The 22,181-nt window shown below is 31.2% G+C and overlaps 1 protein-coding gene across 2 annotated transcripts in view; it reads right to left on the reverse strand.

The window, feature by feature from the left end:
* The window catches only part of LOC6048694 (dopamine D2-like receptor), a 533,595-nt gene that overhangs the window by 347,429 nt on the left and 163,985 nt on the right, over positions 1-22,181 (reverse strand). For both annotated transcript variants that reach the window (XM_038262391.1, XM_038262392.1), the window contains exon 3: positions 19,187-19,377. In XM_038262391.1, the coding sequence (XP_038118319.1) occupies positions 19,187-19,377 (191 nt within the window). The remainder of the gene's footprint in view (positions 1-19,186; positions 19,378-22,181) is intronic.

Below are 22,181 nucleotides of genomic sequence, written 5' to 3' on the forward strand. Positions count from 1 at the left end.
TTTCTTCAAAGTCCGCGCTAGTTTTCACTCGTCGGACATAAACTAAAAGAATCAAAACAATCTTGCATTACGTAAATTTGTTTGGCTAATGAATGTTACCGCTACAAATTCACAACATAGTTCTTACCTAATAAAATCAATCGGAAAGTTGTCAAGTTGTTACAAAAATAACTTAATAAGAAACAAAATATGTTACAACTCATCAGCTTTTTCAGTTTCCCATGAGGCAAGGAGAAGGTCAAAAATCACTCATTATATTTTGTTTCAAATTAGTTGTCAATAAGTGTCGCCCACAAAATCCAAAAGGTTGTAACAAATGTAACTTTTTTACGCCCTTGATAAACATAGTTTGGACTTAGCCATTTGAAACATGTTTCGCGATGCTACTTGGGTCACCTTTGTGAGCAAAAGCATGTAATATTGTATGAGAAAACGTGTACACAAAAAGCATGTACCGAAGAAAAAAATCAGGTCTGCTCACCCCAAAAATAACACCAATCCAGCATGAGTAATATTCAGATTACCGAGTCCACGCCCCAACCCTCTCGGCTATCTCAGCGCAATGTATATAGCTGGATCTTTGCCTATGTAGCTGTAGGTTCCCCATACATCGTATGCTTTTTGTGTACACGTTTTCTCATACAATATTACTTGCTTTTGCATGCGATTTTAACATCGGATTTTTTTTACTGTGTTCTTCAACTTGAGAGACAAAAAAAACTTATCTTTTATGAAATTGTCTGATAGTCTTGATTTTTTTTTATAATTGCAGAACATATATGTTTATGACGACCGAGGAGTTTAGATATTCTTTGGATCATCAGTTGCTGGAAGCGATGATAAAAAAATTAAAGCTTCAAATGACTCGAACTGTCGCGTCGTTACATTTCTCACCTCCAAGCATAGAATAGTGTCCAATGAAAACAATTTCCTTGCTGATAACATTTCTGATTAGATACATGAATGGACGATTCACTCGAACTATCATGATATTGTCACCACCGCCACCCGCGGAAAACGGAACCGCACCGAAAACTGGAAAATGTATCGATATCACAATTAATGAAGAAAGCAGTTCCTCTGTCGTAAGATATCAGTGAAAAATTCAACCCACTCGTGAAAGCAGCAGCAAATGTCCCTGTCTCATCCACGTCAATCACTGCACTCTGAACGAACTGCGCCACCCTCAGGTTTCCCGTCAACCCGAAAGCAAACCGGCCATGCTCGAATATTTCCTTGACCCCATTTTGCATTAAAATATCTAACAAATTTAGTTCATTTTTTGCGGAAAATTTGGGCATCTCAAGTTTAATTTTTTTCCGCTCTTGCTTTATATCGATCGTTTGGTAATCGTTTACGGTAAAACTGTTTACCAATTGAGCTAGATTTACGTTCTGTTTTGGACTGATGATTATCATTGAAAGATTTGAATTTTCCTCATACGGGATCTCAACTGTCCAATAATTACTTTGACTCGTGTAATTACCTTCAAAATCAACCTCCATGAACTTGACATCCTGCTCACCGTCCAAAAAATAAAAAGGATGCTGGTCAGATGGGGTAAACTTTGTATGCCACGATGCGTTCAACGAAATCACGTTCAGCATGACTATGTCCACCAATGTCATGAAATTAATGGTATCAGGGCTTACGATACTGAATAAATCGGCAGTTTTGTTCAGAGACCATTTGTTTGCCAGTGCCACCACATCAACATTGGTCAAGTTGATGCGTTCTGTTCCGCACCGTTTCTCCAGTGGTAGGTAAAAAGCCGGATTAAGCGTGAGTTTTGAAAAGATCACGTTAGAAACTCTGTACCCATCCGCATTGGACCGGGACTGATCGAAGAAATGGCTTAAATGTAGCATGACCTCTTGTTTGTCCTCCGGCAGATGGAGCAGCTGTTGAAGTTCGGCCGAGGCGTTTTCGTTGGCCACGTGGTACACCATGCTCAGAATCAGGAACATCGCTAGTGGCGACACGACGACATTCTGCTGAGGTGAGTAGACGGTTTTGAAGAACTCGAACGTGAACTGGTTGCTGGAGGAGTAATGATCTGTGGAAGCAGGTTTGCTTGGTCAGTTTGAAATTCGTATCAGAAAGACACAAAAGTTTGCCTGTACTAGCAGCTAGTGAACTGGACGCGACACAAGAAAACACAATGATTAGCAGTCGTAACATTATTAGTTTGGGTAGTACCGACTTGACGGTGAAACGGATTATCAAACGGTAATGTGGCCGAACCCTCTATTTTTACCCATTTTAAGCTCAATTACAATCACATTAGGTTAGCAATGACTTGATGAAATATCTTTGATGGTAACATCAATTTAAACATCATTAATGAGCAATTCCAGCTCAAATCGGGATTTTTTCTGGTACTTTTGTACCCGACCCTCTCCGATTTTTGCATCTAAGGCTGTATATCAGAAGTACTCGCGATCTTGCTTTGCATTAGTGTGAGTGCATGACTCCGTGCCACTAAAACCAAAACAGTAACAAACGAACAATGGACCGGGCCAGGAAAACCAAAACATAAACTATGTCAGTGTCAGTGGAGTGAGAGAGTCAGAGATAACGATTTTGACAACCGCACTACTACACACTCAATCGCGTGTACCTTAGGTGGAAAGCCATGACCGTCGTCGCTGCACCGCATGGCAGTGCTCCCATTTTAGCGGTCGCAACGTGAGGATTTTTCAATCAATTGCTTTTGGCACATCATAAATAAGTAAAAACATTCATAGGTGGTGAATTGTGAGGATCAAATCGCGAAAAATCGAAACATAAATAAATCATCAAATTCAAAATTTAGCCAGCTGCACCCACTCATTTCCGATCTCATCAAAATTCCATCAACGACCGACCTACACATTCGAGTAGGCATTTTTTTATGCAGGCTCGAGTGGTTTCGTCGAATTGAAACATGACCGTCAAGTGCGATGTGTGTGTGTGCGGGGTATTTGCGTGACCTTTGACCACGTGACTGGGATAGGGACGTGACATTTTCCGAAATATGATAGCCGTGAGATTGAGTGGGTAAACACGTGGTTTATTTTTGTGATCGCTCACAGACAATTTAACGTAAATTATTGCTTTTTTTATAAAAATAAAATAATCTTGCAAAAAACAACGGAACAAATATTTTAATCAACATTTGATTTTAAAATAAAAACAAGAATTCTCGAACAATTCTCAAATTCAACCTGCTACGACCTGTGCTTCGCTGATCAGTGAATTTCAGTCAACGAAGTGGCCGAACCGGAAAACAGAAGTGCGCGGTTGTTTACCTGATCCTGAGGAATGTTTGCAAATGTACTCCAAACGAGGCACATAAAATATGCGTGCGTTTTTGCTTGCGACATGTGTGTGTGTAAACAAAATGAAGGTCACAAAATATTTGATTACACGTCCAGCCTGTAATAGTTCTGGTAGTATTTGATCTGTAATTGGAATATAATCCGTGGAATATAAACAGTTTAAAACATTCAAGCGTGTGACGCTTGAATGTTTTAAACTGTTTAAACGACTTTTGATTAAAAGTTGTAAAAAATAATAATCGGAAAACAAGAAACAAGAAACAAGAAACAAGAAACAAGAAACAAGAAACAAGAAACAAGAAACAAGAAACAAGAAACAAGAAACAAGAAACAAGAAACAAGAAACAAGAAACAAGAAACAAGAAACAAGAAACAAGAAACAAGAAACAAGAAACAAGAAACAAGAAACAAGAAACAAGAAACAAGAAACAAGAAACAAGAAACAAGAAACAAGAAACAAGAAACAAGAAACAAGAAACAAGAAACAAGAAACAAGAAACAAGAAACAAGAAACAAGAAACAAGAAACAAGAAACAAGAAACAAGAAACAAGAAACAAGAAACAAGAAACAAGAAACAAGAAACAAGAAACAAGAAACAAGAAACAAGAAACAAGAAACAAGAAACAAGAAACAAGAAACAAGAAACAAGAAACAAGAAACAAGAAACAAGAAACAAGAAACAAGAAACAAGAAACAAGAAACAAGAAACAAGAAACAAGAAACAAGAAACAAGAAACAAGAAACAAGAAACAAGAAACAAGAAACAAGAAACAAGAAACAAGAAACAAGAAACAAGAAACAAGAAACAAGAAACAAGAAACAAGAAATAAAACCATCCAACAAAACAAACCACTTCTATTTGTAAAATGTGCCACTAACGACACCCTCCCTCCTTCCTCTTCTGACAGGTGGTTGACAATTGAACGAAAAAAAACGCTTCGCTCCCTAATGATGACCCCATCAACGGTGACAGACGGCATCTGTCCTTTATCTTCAATGATTTGTTCGATATGCGGCAGCATGACCCAAACGTCAATCAAGACGCTCCCCCTCTCCTTATTGTCGCCCTCAGGGTTGATCAAAGCTAGAAGAAAAATACCAATCATTGAATCGCTCGTGAATGAATATTTTCGCAAACCACCCGAGAGATAATAATTTGAACGAAATAAGAAGAAAAAAAATCCCCTGAAAACATTCACCGTGACCATTCGTTATTCATGAGGCCTCATTGACGAACGAGGAGCCATTTTTTATGGGGTGGTGGTCGCCTTTTTTCCGTTCCAGACAGGGGCATTTTTCCTTCTGTTATCGCTTTAGAGCCTTGCGCAAGCCCCCCAATGCTAAGGCTGGGGCCATTTTAATTTTTTGTTCGTTCTTCCGTTGCGCCATCTGTGTGAAAAGAAGATGAATGGCTGCGGTGGCCTTCGAAGGAGAGGGAAATCGTCCTGAGCCCCAAAATGAAGCGATTGGCAATTCAATGTGGCAACAAGTAAGATCTTAAAGGGGAGGGGAAAACGAATGAATTTTTATTCCGTTGATTGGCTTGGGATGAGACTGATTTTATAGAAATATTTACGAAAATTTTTAAATTTCAATTTTAAATTATAGAAAAACTATGAAAAACATTCGCATATTTTGAAATTCAAAACATGTCCCAGTTTCGAAAGTCGCCCCAAAACCGCCCCACGCAATTCTCCTCAAATTTAAGCTTCTGATACTCTGCAGAAATGTGGTCCCTTGTTCCGGCTCCCGTATCACAGCAACTGGCAAAACTTTCCCCTCGCCGGACCAGAACTTTCGGAACTTTCTCACTTACACCCACACAACCACACACACAGTCGCAGCACACACACGCACCAACACCCCTCATGCGCAAAATATGCGCAATTTAGTTCGCCCAATAATTCACGTCCCAAAGTCGCCCCAGTGTTAAATTACAAACTTTCCACACACACACACACTTCCTCCGTGCTTTTTGAATCTGCTGGGTGAAAAACTGCAGAAAATGGTTCCCAAATTGAGTTTTCCCTTGGTTCCTGGAAGGGAAAAACTAGTTTGTGGGAACAGTTTTCCCCCTCAAAAAGAGGGAAAGAGGGGGAGATCTCTCGGGAAAGTTAAGGGAATGTTTTCCCGCAAATTTTGGCTTGTGTGTATAATGGGGTTGATGGAATTACTTGTTCATTTAAAATTATTTTGTTTTGTATTTTGAGTTTGTAACACAACGATTGACGCAATTGCGTTTGGGAAGCATTTTCAGTGAGTCTTGCTTTCCTCAAAGAGGCAATACTATAATTTTTCTTGGAAAATAATATTTTTATGTTTATTTATTGAATCAGAATCAAAAACTGCACAGAACATTTATTTTTCTTCCAAACAAAGCTTGAAGATCTGTCAACCCTGTCTCACTTCAGGACCACTCAAGTGATACTTATTATGCTTTTTTACCGGACCTCGGAGCACACGTAACGAAAATGACTTCCATATCTTTCATATGACACATTGTTGAATAGTTCATTGAGATACCTTCCTACTAAGTAACAATTCTAGACTTTTTTTGTTTTGATTAGGTCCTTGAGTGATATTTATGAACTTTTCAACCAAGCGTGACAAACACAACACTATTTAGATGAAAATTCTTTCTTTAATGTGATCCATACTAATTTGAACTTAAGGAAACTTAAACTTGAAATAAAATTCCACTAGAAAATCATTATTGACTGCTAAAACTGCTAAGACTGGATTTCTTCATGGGAAATGATAATTGACTAAGCTCAAGTTGAATAGGAATTTAAAAAAAAATAAAAAGAACCAATTCCACTTGAAACAAAATCCCCCACCACGCACCAGGAACAAAGAAATGAAGACGAAAAATGTTGATGTTTTAAGGGGATAAGGGAAAGTCTCCACGATGTCCCCATTTAAGTTTAGCATTAATTTGGATAAATTTGGAGAAGGTATAAGGTTTAGGATACGTTGTGAGCAAGTCGTCGCCATCGTGCTAACTTGTCGTACGTGCATTTTGGGCCAAATTGAGTTAAGAACGCCATTTTGTGCAGTTCACAATGCCTCATCTTTTGACCTTCACAGATCCCCAAAATTCGATTTCAATCCTGAGATATTCAATGAAAACCAAAAAAGCTCCGAAAAATGTCACTCTACATATACAAGAAGTTTCAATCCTGTCGTGCTATCTTGTCACTCCCTGAAAATTGATGTAAGTGCGACAAAGGGCAAAGGAATTTCAGGTCAGGATGCGTTTGTCGCACGTACAAGTTAGACTACCGTAAACATTTTTAATTATAACGGGGACTCCAGCAACCAACTTCAACCAAACTTCGGGACAATGCACAGAATGGTCAGCCAAACAAAACGTGTTTGTTATTGTTTACATTGCGTGCTTTCGTTTTTGTTTATTCAAGGTCAAACATTAAAACGCGTTTTTCTCGGAACGTCAAAATGGCGGGTGCGACATGACAGCACGACGACGCCGAAGTGTTGTAACCAGTGTCATAATGTGTTCGCAAGTTTATGTAGCTCTTTTTTAAGAAAATATTAAAAAAAAAATAAACAATAAGATTTGTTCATGTTGTTGACTTGTTTAAATACTAAACGATACATGCCTAACAATTACCAACAGATTTTAAAATTATTCATCATTGAAAATTATCAAGAATTTCAGTAACTGTAAAAGATGTAAAAACCCAAAGCAATCCACTTTAACGACCCCCGGGTCTTTTGTGGTCTCTATTGCAAGTTTCTGCTCATTTCTAGGCGTCCGAAGGTTATGTGTGGTAAGTCACTCAAAACCTCTTTTACGCAAATGGACCGACGTTTTACTTAGAGAGCCTATATGGAGAGGCGAAATGTCACTCTCAGGGTTCCAATCGAACTGTCAAATCGAGGTTCCAATCGAGCAACAAGATTATGCAAGAACAAAGGTTGGAATCAATTGAAAATATTTTTGGCAAAAAAAGAGTCTTATAACAATCACAAGTATTTTAAAACTGTTGTTGATAATAATTTGGTAGTTTTTGATATGTTTGTGCTTGTTCGGTAAAAGAAAAGTGCCAGCACCAAAGAAAAACAACAAGTTTTTCAACCTTAAATTTTAATGACTTTGGGTGTTTGAAATTTCTCCCAGAACATTTCATTTCCCTATGTAGGTCCCTAGTTTTACTTCCCTATCCGATAGAAGACTAGGAGGATAAGGCGGCCTCGAAGCCGCGCCCCATAACAAATTAGGGATCGGCAGCCGAAGCCGCTAACCACCGCGCCACGAGGCCCTCCTAAAAAAGATGTACAAAAAACGAATTTATAACTGAGCTGACGACCAATTATCACTCTAAATACTAAAACTGCTTTTTTTATTGTAAAATGGTCCTTTATTTTTTATTGCATTTAAATGAGTTTTAAAACAACCCTTCTTACTAAAAATTATGAGATCCGAAAAAAAATGTTAACTTAACCATTTAAATAAACTATCCAAAAATATCATCTAATCTAATCTAATCTAATCTAATCTAATCTAATCTAATCTAATCTAAGCTAATCTAATCTAATCTAATCTAATCTAATCTAATCTAATCTAATCTAATCTAATCTAATCTAATCTAATCTAATCTAATCTAATCTAATCTAATCTAATCTAATCTAATCTAATCTAATCTAATCTAATCTAATCTAATCTAATCTAATCTAATCTAATCTAATCTAATCTAATCTAATCTAATCTAATCTATTCTAATCTAATCTAATCTAATCTAATCTAATCTAATCTAATCTAATCTAATCTAATCTAATCTAATCTAATCTAATCTAATCTAATCTAATCTAATCTAATCTAATCTAATCTAATCTAATCTAATCTAATCTAATCTAATCTAATCTAATCTAATCTAATCTAATCTAATCTAATCTAATCTAATCTAATCTAATCTAATCTAATCTAATCTAACACAAACGCACTCAGCCCGATGGGGCATGCCTATAAAATATTGTGAATAGATTATAAACCAAGCACTTTTCTGTCAATATCAATAATTACTATACATCCGACAGCCCCCGGAAATGCAATACAAAAAATAAAGCGGCCAGCCCTACTGTGTTGCGTTTACCACTGAGAGGATTCTGTGAACGGATCACATTCCACAGAATCTAAAGGGGAACAAATAAGCTAATAATCTGATTTTCAATGATTTTTGTTAGAATTATAGGTTTTTGCTCGTTTTCAAGAACAATTCTTTTTTAAACTTCTGAAAATGCCAAAAATAGGCTTAAAGCCTTTTTAAAAAGCTTTTTACGAAAAAAAATAGAAATATTTTTTCTTCAAAAAGGAAACATTGCACAACTGATCATTAGTTCCCGAGAAACGGTGACAAATATCTAAAGCTGATTGGGCAACACTTGTTCAAAATATTTCCTAAAACTAACTTGAAAATGGAACACTTTCACAAAATTTCACCGTAGTAATTTTTTATTGCAAATTTTATTTTCCTTAAAAAAAATTTTTTTTATATATTTTTTGTTAAAATAATTGTTTTTTTTTTCCTTAAAATCATTATTTGTTCAATGGTTTTTTGCCCAATCTAGATTATTTTTAAGAAAAAAGGCATTAATGTCCCAATATATTTAAAATATTAAAGTTTTTTTGGAAACCAATTTCAAATGAATATTTTTTCATGAAATCGTTTTTTTTTATTTTAATTTTTGTATTTTTTAATCCGCCTAAAACTTTTTTGGTGCCTTCCATATAATTTTCCATACAAATTTGGCAGCTGTCCACACTAAAATGACAAATAAAAATTTTAAAATCTTTATCCTTTCAAGAATTTGTTTGATCGATTTGGTGTCTTGGGCAAAGTTGTAGGTATGGATAAGGACTATACTAAAAAAGGATACAAGATTATCAAAATTTTGGTGATTTTTAATTTCACTTTTTGTCACTAAAACTTGAAATTTCAATAAAGATTAACATTTAAAAAGGAACAAACATTCGACATTACGCCCATTTGAAATGTTAGTTTTGATTTTAAAAAATAATGAAAATATTGTTTTCGAAAAGATCGGAAATTTTACGCATGTTTCATATTTAAACATTGAAAATCGGACCATTAGTTGCTGAGATATCGACACTAGAAAATGGTGGGGTGTTTGGGTGAGACTAAGAAAACAACAATTTTCACGTTTGAAACCTTTGCTTGTCAATATCTCAGCAACTGAAGGTCGTATCAACAAAGTTCAAAAAAGCAAAAATTAAAAAATTTTAGCGACCAGCGTTTCAATTTTTTCAAAAAATCGTAATTTATTCAAAAATTTATAACTTGGTCAAATACTTTTTGCCCGTTCTGGATATTTCTAGAAGCTAGCAAATAAAAAAAAATAAAAATATATTTTTTTGCAAATCAAGTTTTAGAGACAAACAGTAAAATTAAAAACACCAACAAATTTTTTACCCTGTAATTTTTTTTTCAGTTAAGTCCATACCTTCAACTTTGCGGAAGACACCAAATCGATCGAAAAATTCCTTCAAAAGATACAGATTTTTTAATTTTCTTCATTTTTGTATGAACAGCTGCCAAGTTTGTATAAAAAATTATATGGACAAACAAAAGATGCAAAATGGCTTCTTTGGGCATACCGAAGGCACCAAAAATGTTTCAGCCGGATTTAAAATTCCAAAAAAAAAACGATTGACCGTAATCTCAGAGAATTGCACAAATGATTTTAAAATCATCAAAAATAATTACTTGCATCTTTTTTTGTTTTGTTTAGTCCATTCAAATCTTCCATTTTTCCGAAAACACCGGATTTCGGAATTTTTACATGAAATTGTGTATGAAAAACTGTCAAATTTGTTTATAAATTGTATGCACTCAAAACATGTCAGTAAGATTCAAAAATGCAAACGAAACCCCAGAAGGCCAAAATCTCAAAGAATTTCTCTATTTGATTCGAAATACGTTTGCAAACGCAAATAAGCTGTTTAAGTTTGCATTTTTAACTTTTTATTAATAATTAACAGTTTTGATAGAATTTTGAAAAAAATGTTCAAAGTGCTATAGTTGAAATCATTGGAAACAGACATAAACGTGTGAAAAACGAGGGAACTGGCATAAAATTATATTCAAAAATATTTTTAAAATGTTAAAAAATATCTGCAGCCTTATTTTGAAAATTTAAAAAAAAGTTTCAATGCATCTGTATACCAAATATACTCAAAAGACTCGAATCAAAGCTAAGCGTCAAAAAAATGAATGTTTGAAAGTTCCTAATTGAAAGGCCTATTTTCTATGACTTTATAAACATTGAGCTTATTCGTATTTACATTAAAAAAAAAAAACTATTTTGGAATAGAAAAACAAAGTAAAAGGTGTATAATAAATATAATTCAACTAGTAAAAATAGGCTTATTGCGGCATAAGAAATCAACAGAAAAAGTTTAATTTTAATCAATAATTCTGAATAATTTATCGTGAACAATTTAGATGAAACACACAATTTCAAAGGAATATAAGAATCAATAATACAAATTATTAGGTTTAAAACTTGTAATTGAAAAAAACACAGCCATCAAACAATAAATTTTGCTGTGGTTTAGCAAAATAATCAGTTTTATTTCTTGTTTTCGCCCACTCCATCAAAATACCCCACATTACGACCAAAACCATGTTGACCATTATCGACCAAAATGAGCCGGAAGCAGGCTTATTAAACATTCACAGTCTAGCTTCTGCGTTTTTTTTTTTGTTTTCCTCCCAACCGAGATTTCCCGGACCCGGTTCGCAACATCAATTTTATCGACACGCTCCCGAAACCTCGAAAACCCCCGAGCAAATCAAGACACAAATCGTCCCATCACCGCCGCAGCCAGAGTTGGGTTGCCTAACGAACGGCGTATTGCGCCTGAATGTAGTTTTTTCTTTGGTTTCTTCAGCTCCTACAACGCCATAACGAATTTGGTGTGTTCTTGTGTGTGCGTTACTTTGGCTAATTTTGTTTACTTAGGACGGTAGTTGAGGATGCTCCCTCGTCGTGTCGTTCGCTTTTTTTTTTCTCGAGCTTTTGATGATTTTTTGCTGAGACTGAGGGGGGGAGGTGGGGACTTTCAAGGAAGTCTGGAGGGCAGCCGCCGCAAAATGTAATGGAAAAATAAGCCATACCGACTGCAAAGCTGGTAGCTTCGTCTGAATCAAGACGTTTTCGTTTGCGGATTGTGGCTGGCACGTAGCACGAGCGATGAAATCTCTGCGGTAATGATTTCTGGGAAATCATTTTTTTAAAGCATAATCCCTTAACCGTGCTTGAAGCTGGGAAATGCAGGCTCTGGCAAGAAGGATTCTGAATTTGAGCACAACAATGTTTAGTTAGCATTGTTGGCATTGAATAACTTTCCTAGTAAAGACATTTTTAAAAGTCTCGTCCATTTTAAGGCTCTTTTTCAAACAGTTTCCACGTTGGTTAGTTTATTTACCATTACGCAACAGGGTGAAAGTCTCGTCTGTGGACCGGGCTGGTGTCCGCTGAATTATTCATACCCGGGATCGTTTCTGCTGGTCAGCTACACGGCATGATGCTGCCGGTCTGGTTCTGATGTGAAACGAATTTTTTTTTAACGTTACTTTTTGTGTTGTTTATTTTATTCTCGGCTGGCAACAACGAGCACGAATAAGTTGTAGTTTTTAACTTGCACCGCATTGCTTGAATTTGACAAAAGTTGGAAGTGCTGAAAAGTTGAGCTGAGTCTGAGCTTTTAGTTTTGGCCACATGAATTTGAAATATTTGATGCGCCTTAATTCACTGGATCAGATAAAACGCCGAAATGTTGGTAAAATTTTCAAGTTTCACAACTTTTCTTTATCTGACGCTAAAATAAAAAACGGGGAACAGAAAGTAAATTCAACAATCACCTTTTTACAACTTTTGACGTTAAATAACAGCTTAGTAAAAATCTAGAAACAATTTGTTTCAACGTAACTTTATGAAAATAAATATACCGTGCTTTTGTTGAGCCCAAAAGCCTTTTTGCAAAACAAAAATCGACTAAATAACAAAATTGAAGTCCTGTTAAATAAATTGATAAATTGATAAATTGATAAATTGATAAATTGATAAATTGATAAATTCATAAATTGATAAATTGATAAATTGATAAATTGATAAATTGATAAATTGATAAATTGATAAATTGATAAATTGATAAATTGATAAATTGATAAATTGATAAATTGATAAATTGATAAATTGATAAATTGATAAATTGATAAATTGATAAATTGATAAATTGTTAAATTGTTAAATTGATAAATTGATAAATTGATAAATTGATAAATCGATAAATTGATAAATTGATAAATTGATAAATTGATGAATTGATAAATTGATAAATTGATAAATTGATAAATTGATAAATTGATAAATTGATAAATTGATAAATTGATAAATTGATAAATTGATAAATTGATAAATTGATAAATTGATAAATTGATAAATTGATAAATTGATAAATTGATAAATTGATAAATTGATAAATTGATAAATTGATAAATTGATAAATTGATAAATTGATAAATTGATAAATTGATTAATTGATAAATTGATAAATTGATAAATTGATAAATTGATTAATTGATAAATAGATAAATTGATAAATTGATAAATTGATAAATTGATAAATAGATAAATAGATAAATTGATAAATTGATAAATTGATAAATTGATAAATTGATAAATTGATAAATTGATAAATTGATAAATTGATAAATTGATAAATAGATAAATTGATAAATTGATAAATTGATAAATTGATAAATTGATAAATTGATAAATTGATAAATTGATAAATTGATAAATTGATAAATTGATAAATTGATAAATTGATAAATTGATAAATTGATAAATTGATAAATTGATAAATTGATAAATTGATAAATTGATAAATTGATAAATTGATAAATTGATAAATTGATAAATTGATAAATTGATAAATTGATAAATTGATAAATTGATAAATTGATAAATTGATAAATTGATAAATTGATAAATTGATAAATTGATAAATTGATAAATTGATAAATTGATAAATTGATAGATTGATGAATTGATAAATTGATAAATTGATAAATTGATAAATTGATAAATTGATAAATTGATAAATTGATAAATTGATAAATTGATAAATTGATAAATTGATAAATTGATAAATTGATAAATTGATAAATTGATAAATTGATAAATTGATAAATTGATAAATTGATAAATTGATAAATTGATAAATTGATAAATTGATAAATTGATAAATTGATAAATTGATAAATTGATAAATTGATAAATTGATAAATTGATAAATTGATAAATTGATAAATTGATAAATTGATAAATTGATAAATTGATAAATTGATAAATTGATAAATTGATAAATTGATAAATTGATAAATTGATAAATTGATAAATTGATAAATTGATAAATTGATAAATTGATAAATTGATAAATTGATAAATTGATAAATTGATAAATTGATAAATTGATAAATTGATAAATTGATAAATTGATAAATTGATAAATTGATAAATTGATAAATTGATGAATTGATAAATTGATAAATTGATAAATTGATAAATTGATAAATTGATAAATTGATACATTGGTACATTGATAAATTGAAACATTGATAAATTGATAAATTGATAAATTGATGAATTGATAAATTGATAAATTGATAAATTGATAAATTGATAAATTGATAAATTGATAAATTGATGAATTGATAAATTGATAAATTGATAAATTGATAAATTGATAAATTGATAAATTGATAAATTGATAAATTGATAAATTGATAAATTGATAAATTGATAAATTGATAAATTGATAAATTGATAAATTGATAAATTGATAAATTGATAAATTGATAAATTGATAAATTGATAAATTGATAAATTGATAAATTGATAAATTGATAAATTGATAAATTGATAAATTGATAAATTGATAAATTGATAAATTGATAAATTGATAAATTGATAAATTGATAAATTGATAAATTGATAAATTGATAAATTGATAAATTGATAAATTGATAAATTGATAAATTGATAAATTGATAAATTGATAAATTGATAAATTGATAAATTGATAAATTGATAAATTGATAAATTGATAAATTGATAAATTGATAAATTGATAAATTGATAAATTGATAAATTGATAAATTGATAAATTGATAAATTGATAAATTGATAAATTGATAAATTGATAAATTGATAAATTGATAAATTGATAAATTGATAAATTGATAAATTGATAAATTGATAAATTGATAAATTGATAAATTGATAAATTGATAAATTGATAAATTGATAAATTGATAAATTGATAAATTGATAAATTGATAAATTGATAAATTGATAAATTGATAAATTGATAAATTGATAAATTGATAAATTGATAAATTGATAAATTGATAAATTGATAAATTGATAAATTGATAAATTGATAAATTGATAAATTGATAAATTGATAAATTGATAAATTGATAAATTGATAAATTGATAAATTGATAAATTGATAAATTGATAAATTGATAAATTGATAAATTGATAAATTGATAAATTGATAAATTGATAAATTGATAAATTGATAAATTGATAAATTGATAAATTGATAAATTGATGAATTGATAAATTGATAAATTGATAAATTGATAAATTGATAAATTGATAAATTGATACATTGGTACATTGATAAATTGAAACATTGATAAATTGATAAATTGATAAATTGATGAATTGATAAATTGATAAATTGATAAATTGATAAATTGATAAATTGATAAATTGATAAATTGATGAATTGATAAATTGATAAATTGATAAATTGATAAATTGATAAATTGATAAATTGATAAATTGATAAATTGATAAATTGATAAATTGATAAATTGATAAATTGATAAATTGATAAATTGATAAATTGATAAATTGATAAATTGATAAATTGATAAATTGATAAATTGATAAATTGATAAATTGATAAATTGATAAATTGATAAATTGATAAATTGATAAATTGATAAATTGATAAATTGATAAATTGATAAATTGATAAATTGATAAATTGATAAATTGATAAATTGATAAATTGATAAATTGATAAATTGATAAATTGATAAATTGATAAATTGATAAATTGATAAATTGATAAATTGATAAATTGATAAATTGATAAATTGATAAATTGATAAATTGATAAATTGATAAATTGATAAATTGATAAATTGATAAATTGATAAATTGATAAATTGATAAATTGATAAATTGATAAATTGATAAATTGATAAATTGATAAATTGATAAATTGATAAATTGATAAATTGATAAATTGATAAATTGATAAATTGATAAATTGATAAATTGATAAATTGATAAATTGATAAATTGATAAATTGATAAATTGATAAATTGATAAATTGATAAATTGATAAATTGATAAATTGATAAATTGATAAATTGATAAATTGATAAATTGATAAATTGATAAATTGATAAATTGATAAATTGATAAATTGATAAATTGATAAATTGATAAATTGATAAATTGATAAATTGATAAATTGATAAATTGATAAATTGATAAATTGATAAATTGATAAATTGATAGATTGATGAATTGATAAATTGATAAATTGATAAATTGATAAATTGATAAATTGATAAATTGATAAATTGATAAATTGATAAATTGATAAATTGATAAATTGATAAATTGATAAATTGATAAATTGATAAATTGATAAATTGATAAATTGATAAATTGATAAATTGATAAATTGATAAATTGATAAATTGATAAATTGATAAATTGATAAATTGATAAATTGATAAATTGATAAATTGATAAATTGATAAATTGATAAATTGATAAATTGATAAATTGATAAATTGATAAATTGATAAATTGATAAATTGATAACGCAAAATTTTCATATAAGAATTCTTAAAAAATGCAAAAAGACCTTGCGTTACACGTTACAGGGGGTAGGGGTCGCTCATCTGTTACGATTTGTTACGAAGGGGGGGGGGGGAGGAGGGTGAAAAACCCCAAATTTTGCGTTACGTAATAAAAGAACGCTCCCTTATTTCTAATGAACAAATCTAAATAGCTGCGTGCCGCTTAATTCATATGCGTATTGTTCTCATTTCGTCGCAGTCGAGCTAACTTGCCGTACGTCGATTTTGGGCCAAATTGAATTAAGAAAGCCATTTTGAGCAGCTCACAATGCCCAAAACTCGATTTCAATTCTGAGATATTCAAAAAAACCGAAAATTTTTGTCTCGTGCTAACTTGACACACTCTGAAAATTGCTGTAAGTGAGACAACTGGCCAAAGAGGTTTCAGATCAGAATGCGTTTGACACACGTGCATGCCCGACTATCGTAAACGATTGTAATTATAACTCGGGACCTCAGCAACCAAATTCAAACAAATTTCAGGACAATGCACAGAGTGGTCAACAAAATAAAACGTTTACATAACGTGCTCTATTTTTCGTTTATTCAAGGTCAAACACTAACACGCATTTTTCTCGGAACGTCAAAAAGCGACAAACGACACGATAGCACGACAGCGTCGATTTGATACATTGATCATTTCACTTTTTTTTGCATTTAGTTCAAAATCGAAATATAGTCCAGACTCGGATATCCAAAGGCCTTGTCGAAAGTTCACTTCGGGTAACAACCCCTAAACTACTTTAAAGTGATTTAGTAATTTTAAACCCAAAATGGCGGTGATGAAATATTTAAAAAAAATGCATTTTGTAATTCAATAATCAACTATTTAGATTTCACTAAAAAGTTAAACAAAATCTAGAACAAACTGATTCCTGCATTTCGAGTCGTCGCTTAAAGATATCGGTGCTGTTGCTGTGCAATCCTTACCACGTGGATACCGTTTTGGAAAATTTTGCTTTGCTGAAAATGTCCATACAAAAATAATCCTTCTATTGAACATGGATGATCTCAAAACCTCGCTTCTTGAAGTTTCCGCGTGGTTTATGAATGGCCTTCTAAGGTCATTTGTTTTTTTCATATTTAAAAACACACGGAGGAGAATTTAATATTAAGTCATACTTTTGTAAAAATATCCTTAAAAAAAAATTTAGTTTATATCTAAGTTATTATCATTCGGGAAAATGGAACTTTCGGGTATATATAAATTCGGGTATATATAAATTCGGGAAAACGACAGTTCGGTAAAATGGCCATTCAGGTAAATGACATTCGGGGATATGGAATTTTCGGGAAAATGATTTTCGGGAATATGGAAATTTCGGGAAAATGATTTTCGGGGAAATGGCACTTTCGGGGAAATGATTTTCGTGAATGTGGAATGTTCGGGAAAATGATTTTCGGGGATATGGGATTCGGGAAAGTGGTATTCGGGAATATGGGATAAAACCTAAATTGATAAATTGATAAATTGATAAATTGATAAATTGATAAATTGATAAATTGATAAATTGATAAATTGTTAAATTGATAAATTGATAAATTGATAAATTGATAAATTGATAAATTGATAAATTGATAAATTGATAAATTGATAAATTGATAAATTGATAAATTGATAAATTGATAAATTGATAAATTGATAAATTAATAAATTGATAAATTGATAAATTGATAAATTGATAAATTGATAAATTGATAAATTGATAAATTGATAAATTGATAAATATTGATAAAAATATTGATAAATATTGATAAATATTGTTAAATATTGATAAATATTGATAAATATTGATAAATTGATAAATTGATAAATTGATAAATTGATAAATTGATAAATTGATAAATATTGATGAATATTGATAAATTTTGATAAATATTGATAAATATTGATATGTTGATAAATTAATAAATATTGATATGTTGATAAATTTATAAATTCAAAAACAAAAAAAAAACTTCAAAAATATAATTTCGAGTTGCAGGCTAAAATATGAAAGCTTTTTTAATCATTCAAGTTCGCCTGCATGCTTTCAAGAATTAAATGTGATCCAATCAAATCCCTCGGGTTGATTTATGGCAGCTGCTGCTAGCTCTGTATAGCAAAGTTTGCTTCTGTACTCGAAAGAGAGCAGCAGAAAAAGCTAAAATCCTGCACCGCATTGTTCCCTTCTGAAATAAAGTTTGACGATCTCAAGGAATTGTTAACTTTCACATACGTTTCGAACGAATGAGTTTTTCTTTTCAGAGATTTTTTCAACGAGAAAGAACTCACAGACATGCTCATCATGACGGACTATACTTGGATTCAGCGAAAAACTTTTCGCCAACATGTCCAAGTCTGACAGTCTGTGAGGCTTTGATCCCCGTAAGAATTCCACAAACGTTGAGAATCATGAGTTGGGATGCAGTGGCTGCTGCCAAGCTCCAAACGAGACTTGTGTGGCATAGTTATAAATTATTCATGTTTACTTTGGGGAGCAACATAAAATGAGGGAAAGAAAGCAAAACACTGTTTCTAAACAGCACAAAGAAAATGGCATTTTCACAGAACAACAACCTCCTCTCGGAGGAATCCTGTGACTTGGTTGATGTTTTGTCGCTTGCAGTCAGTAGTTCGAAATGGACTTCTTAAAGAATTGTTTTACAAAATGTTGTATTATTCGCTAGAAATCGTTGATAACTGTCTCAACATTTCAAAAAATGATCCCAATTTCCCCCAATTCATGCAACTGAGTGTATCTCAGCAACTGTCACCGCACCTTCAGGCTTGAAAGTTTCGGCGAATTTTGATTGGAAAACCATGTTCCCCAAAACTTATTCATTTTTCAACGGTAAACAAAAAAAAACCGAAACTTACCAGCACATAGACGGCGAACGGCATGACGACGACGGCTACGAGCAGATCGGCCAGCGCCAGTGACACTATGAAGTAGTTCGTGACGGTTTGCAAAGTCCGTTCGCGGCACACGGCCAGTATCACGAGCACGTTGCCGAACAGGGTCAGGATTGGGAAGAGCACCAGGATCAGGCCCCAGTAGTTGTAGTGGTCTGGAAAAAATGAGAGAGAAAAAATTGACGGTAATGGCAATTATGGAAAAAATCTTTCAAAAAACCACACTGAAATCTATTGCATCACATTTTACCGAGAATTCTCCGCAAAGATCAAACGCCATCTCACTTTCAGCATGTTTTTACATTTTGCTCACCTAATTATCCCCAACTGTGCACCAAAATCCAACAAACCTTGAAAATTTTAACGGTCCAACTTTACGGTCCGGAAGGTAATTTGGACCACAAAGATTCCTCCTTTCCTTGGGCCACCATATTTTGACGGCCTTACCGCCGCAGGCACTGGCCATGGTCAGGTGGCCATCATGTTCGCCATCGCGTTGGAACAAATAGCTAATCTGGGGCTGCTCCAGTGCTCCATTACCCTGATCTAAACCGCGCGGACCACAGCGGCAACAGATGAACTAAGCCAGTGCGAGCGGGGCGAATTTTTCAAATTAAATCTCAAATTGAAATTAGATTTGGGAATTTGAAGGCCCACGCGCGGCGTCGTCGCCGCCGCCGGAGAAGCAGCGAAATGTTTTATGAGTCCCATCAGTTAGCCTGCGCCAGGAGGGAAATGATTTTTCACATTTTTCCTCTGGTGGTGGCGGTGGCGGTTTTTCTTGCTCGTGTCCAGCTGGGATTGCGCTTTATTTGGGCATTAATTTTAACGATTTTCGGCCGGGCCAGTTGCTGTCTGTTTACGGGCGGACTTTGGGCTGGGGTTTTGCCTTTTCTTTCATTTACTTTGAGATATTTTTTTTTTTTGCTTTCTCTCTTTCTCGTAAACCAATTTTGTAATGTTAGGATTATGCGTGTAATTTTTGTCGTAATCTCCCCCCGAGGGGACTTTGGTCTATGCCATGAGCGTTTTTTCTGTGGTGAATTTTTTTCTTAATTTTATTTCTTATAACATTAATGTTGCAAAAACAAAGATGATGTTACTTTACCAATCTTCAGACAAATGATGTTGATAAATATATACATAGATATTTTTTAAACCAATCAGAAAATGACTAAATTTTGAAACTAATTATGATTTTGAACAAAAAACAATTATTTTGAATGTCGTTTTCAATGCACAACCTTAAATTAAATTAAAAAAAAAATTATAAAATATCTTCAAATCAAAATTACAAAACAAAGCATTATTTACTTAATATGAAAAAAAAATGTGAAATTTGTGAAATTTTGGTTATTTCCGTGAAATTTAACAATCTATGTATACAGCAATTCCCCACGAAAACAGCATGAAAAAAAAACAAAGGTGCTCGGATCAGGCTCAAAGTTTTTCTGGGGGTTCCCTGGCCAAAATAATTAGACCCGTATTTTTTTTGTTTGGTCATTAGGGAAACCTACGCCTTGTTAGGGTGTTCTGAAAAATTGCCATTTTCGTCGATTTGCGCAAAAAAAAACAGTTTTTTTCGAAAAATCATAACTCCTCGCCATTCCAACCGACTTCAATTGTCTTATACGCAAATGAAAGGTGATAAGTTGGCCTTTCAAAGAAAAATAATAAGAAAAATCCAGCCTAACATATGAAAAGGGCGCATGAAACATTAAAATGCCGTTTTGACGGTGTCTGAAGCAAAGAGCCTATGCCTGAAAATATTTTTATCGGATTCCCCGGACATTTTTACGTAACATACTAAAAATGGGAGGAGTTCATAAGCAGGATTCCGGGGTATGATTTTTTGACAACTCTTTCTCTTGCTATTAACATTAAAGCACAAATTCAAAAACTTAATAAAATTAATCCATAAGAAACTATATCTATTCCAAAATAATATGAGATATTACAAAAATAATATATTGAACTAATTTTAATTATAAATAAAAAAGCCCTTAAAAAAAGCAAATTTTGAACCATTCAATAAATATTTTTATAAAATATAAAAACATTCATAAACAAAATTATAAAAATAAACTTTAACATTGTAAAATAGTTTTGACGGTGTCTGAACCAAAGAGCCTATGCCTGAAAATATTTTTATCGGATTCCCCGGACATTTTTACGTAACATACTAAAAATGGGAGGAGTTCATAAGCAGGATTCCGGGGTATGATTTTTTGAAAATAAAATCCGTGTTTTTTGACGCGCCGCGCTCCAAAACGGAAACATGGCAAAATCGACAAAACACCAAATTTTTCCACTAAAACTACGATAACTCTAACCAAAATTTTCGTATTTAAAAGACGCAACTTTTTGAATTGCTGTACATCGGCAAATTTTATCAAATATTTAAACCAAAGTGCCATTTTATGAAATTTCTATTATTTAAAACGCGTGTTATTACCAATTGAAATAGGAAAACATACATTTTAACAAAATTGTTACGAAATTTTCCGTGAATAACTTAATTACTAAACAACATCTTTTATTTATTCTCTATAGTACATTTTTTGCAACCATTATTTTAAACCCTTGACTGCCCAATTTTTTTTTCCGGTGTTCAGGAGATCATTTTGAACAACTTTTATTCTACGAAAAATGTTACTTATCTTGTTTAATATTTTTCTTGTAGCATGTTTAAGTATTTTAATTTGCATTAGATTTTATCATTTTTAGTTTATGTTTAATTTTGGTAGTATTTGGCTTGATCCACCACCTCCTATCATTACAAAAATGCTTCTAATTTTTTCATGTTTTTACAGTAACTTTTTCATTTTTTTAATTGTTTTTGACATTTTCTGCTATAAAATGGCACCTACACACTTAAAAAAATGCGTAGAGGCATAGTGTGGGTCACTACAAAAATTACTGCATACTTTTTATTTTTTATTTAAAATATAGGAAATGG

The sequence above is a fragment of the Culex quinquefasciatus genome, chromosome 3 (genome assembly GCF_015732765.1).
Source record: "Culex quinquefasciatus strain JHB chromosome 3, VPISU_Cqui_1.0_pri_paternal, whole genome shotgun sequence".
NCBI classification, from domain to species: Eukaryota; Metazoa; Arthropoda; class Insecta; order Diptera; family Culicidae; genus Culex; species Culex quinquefasciatus.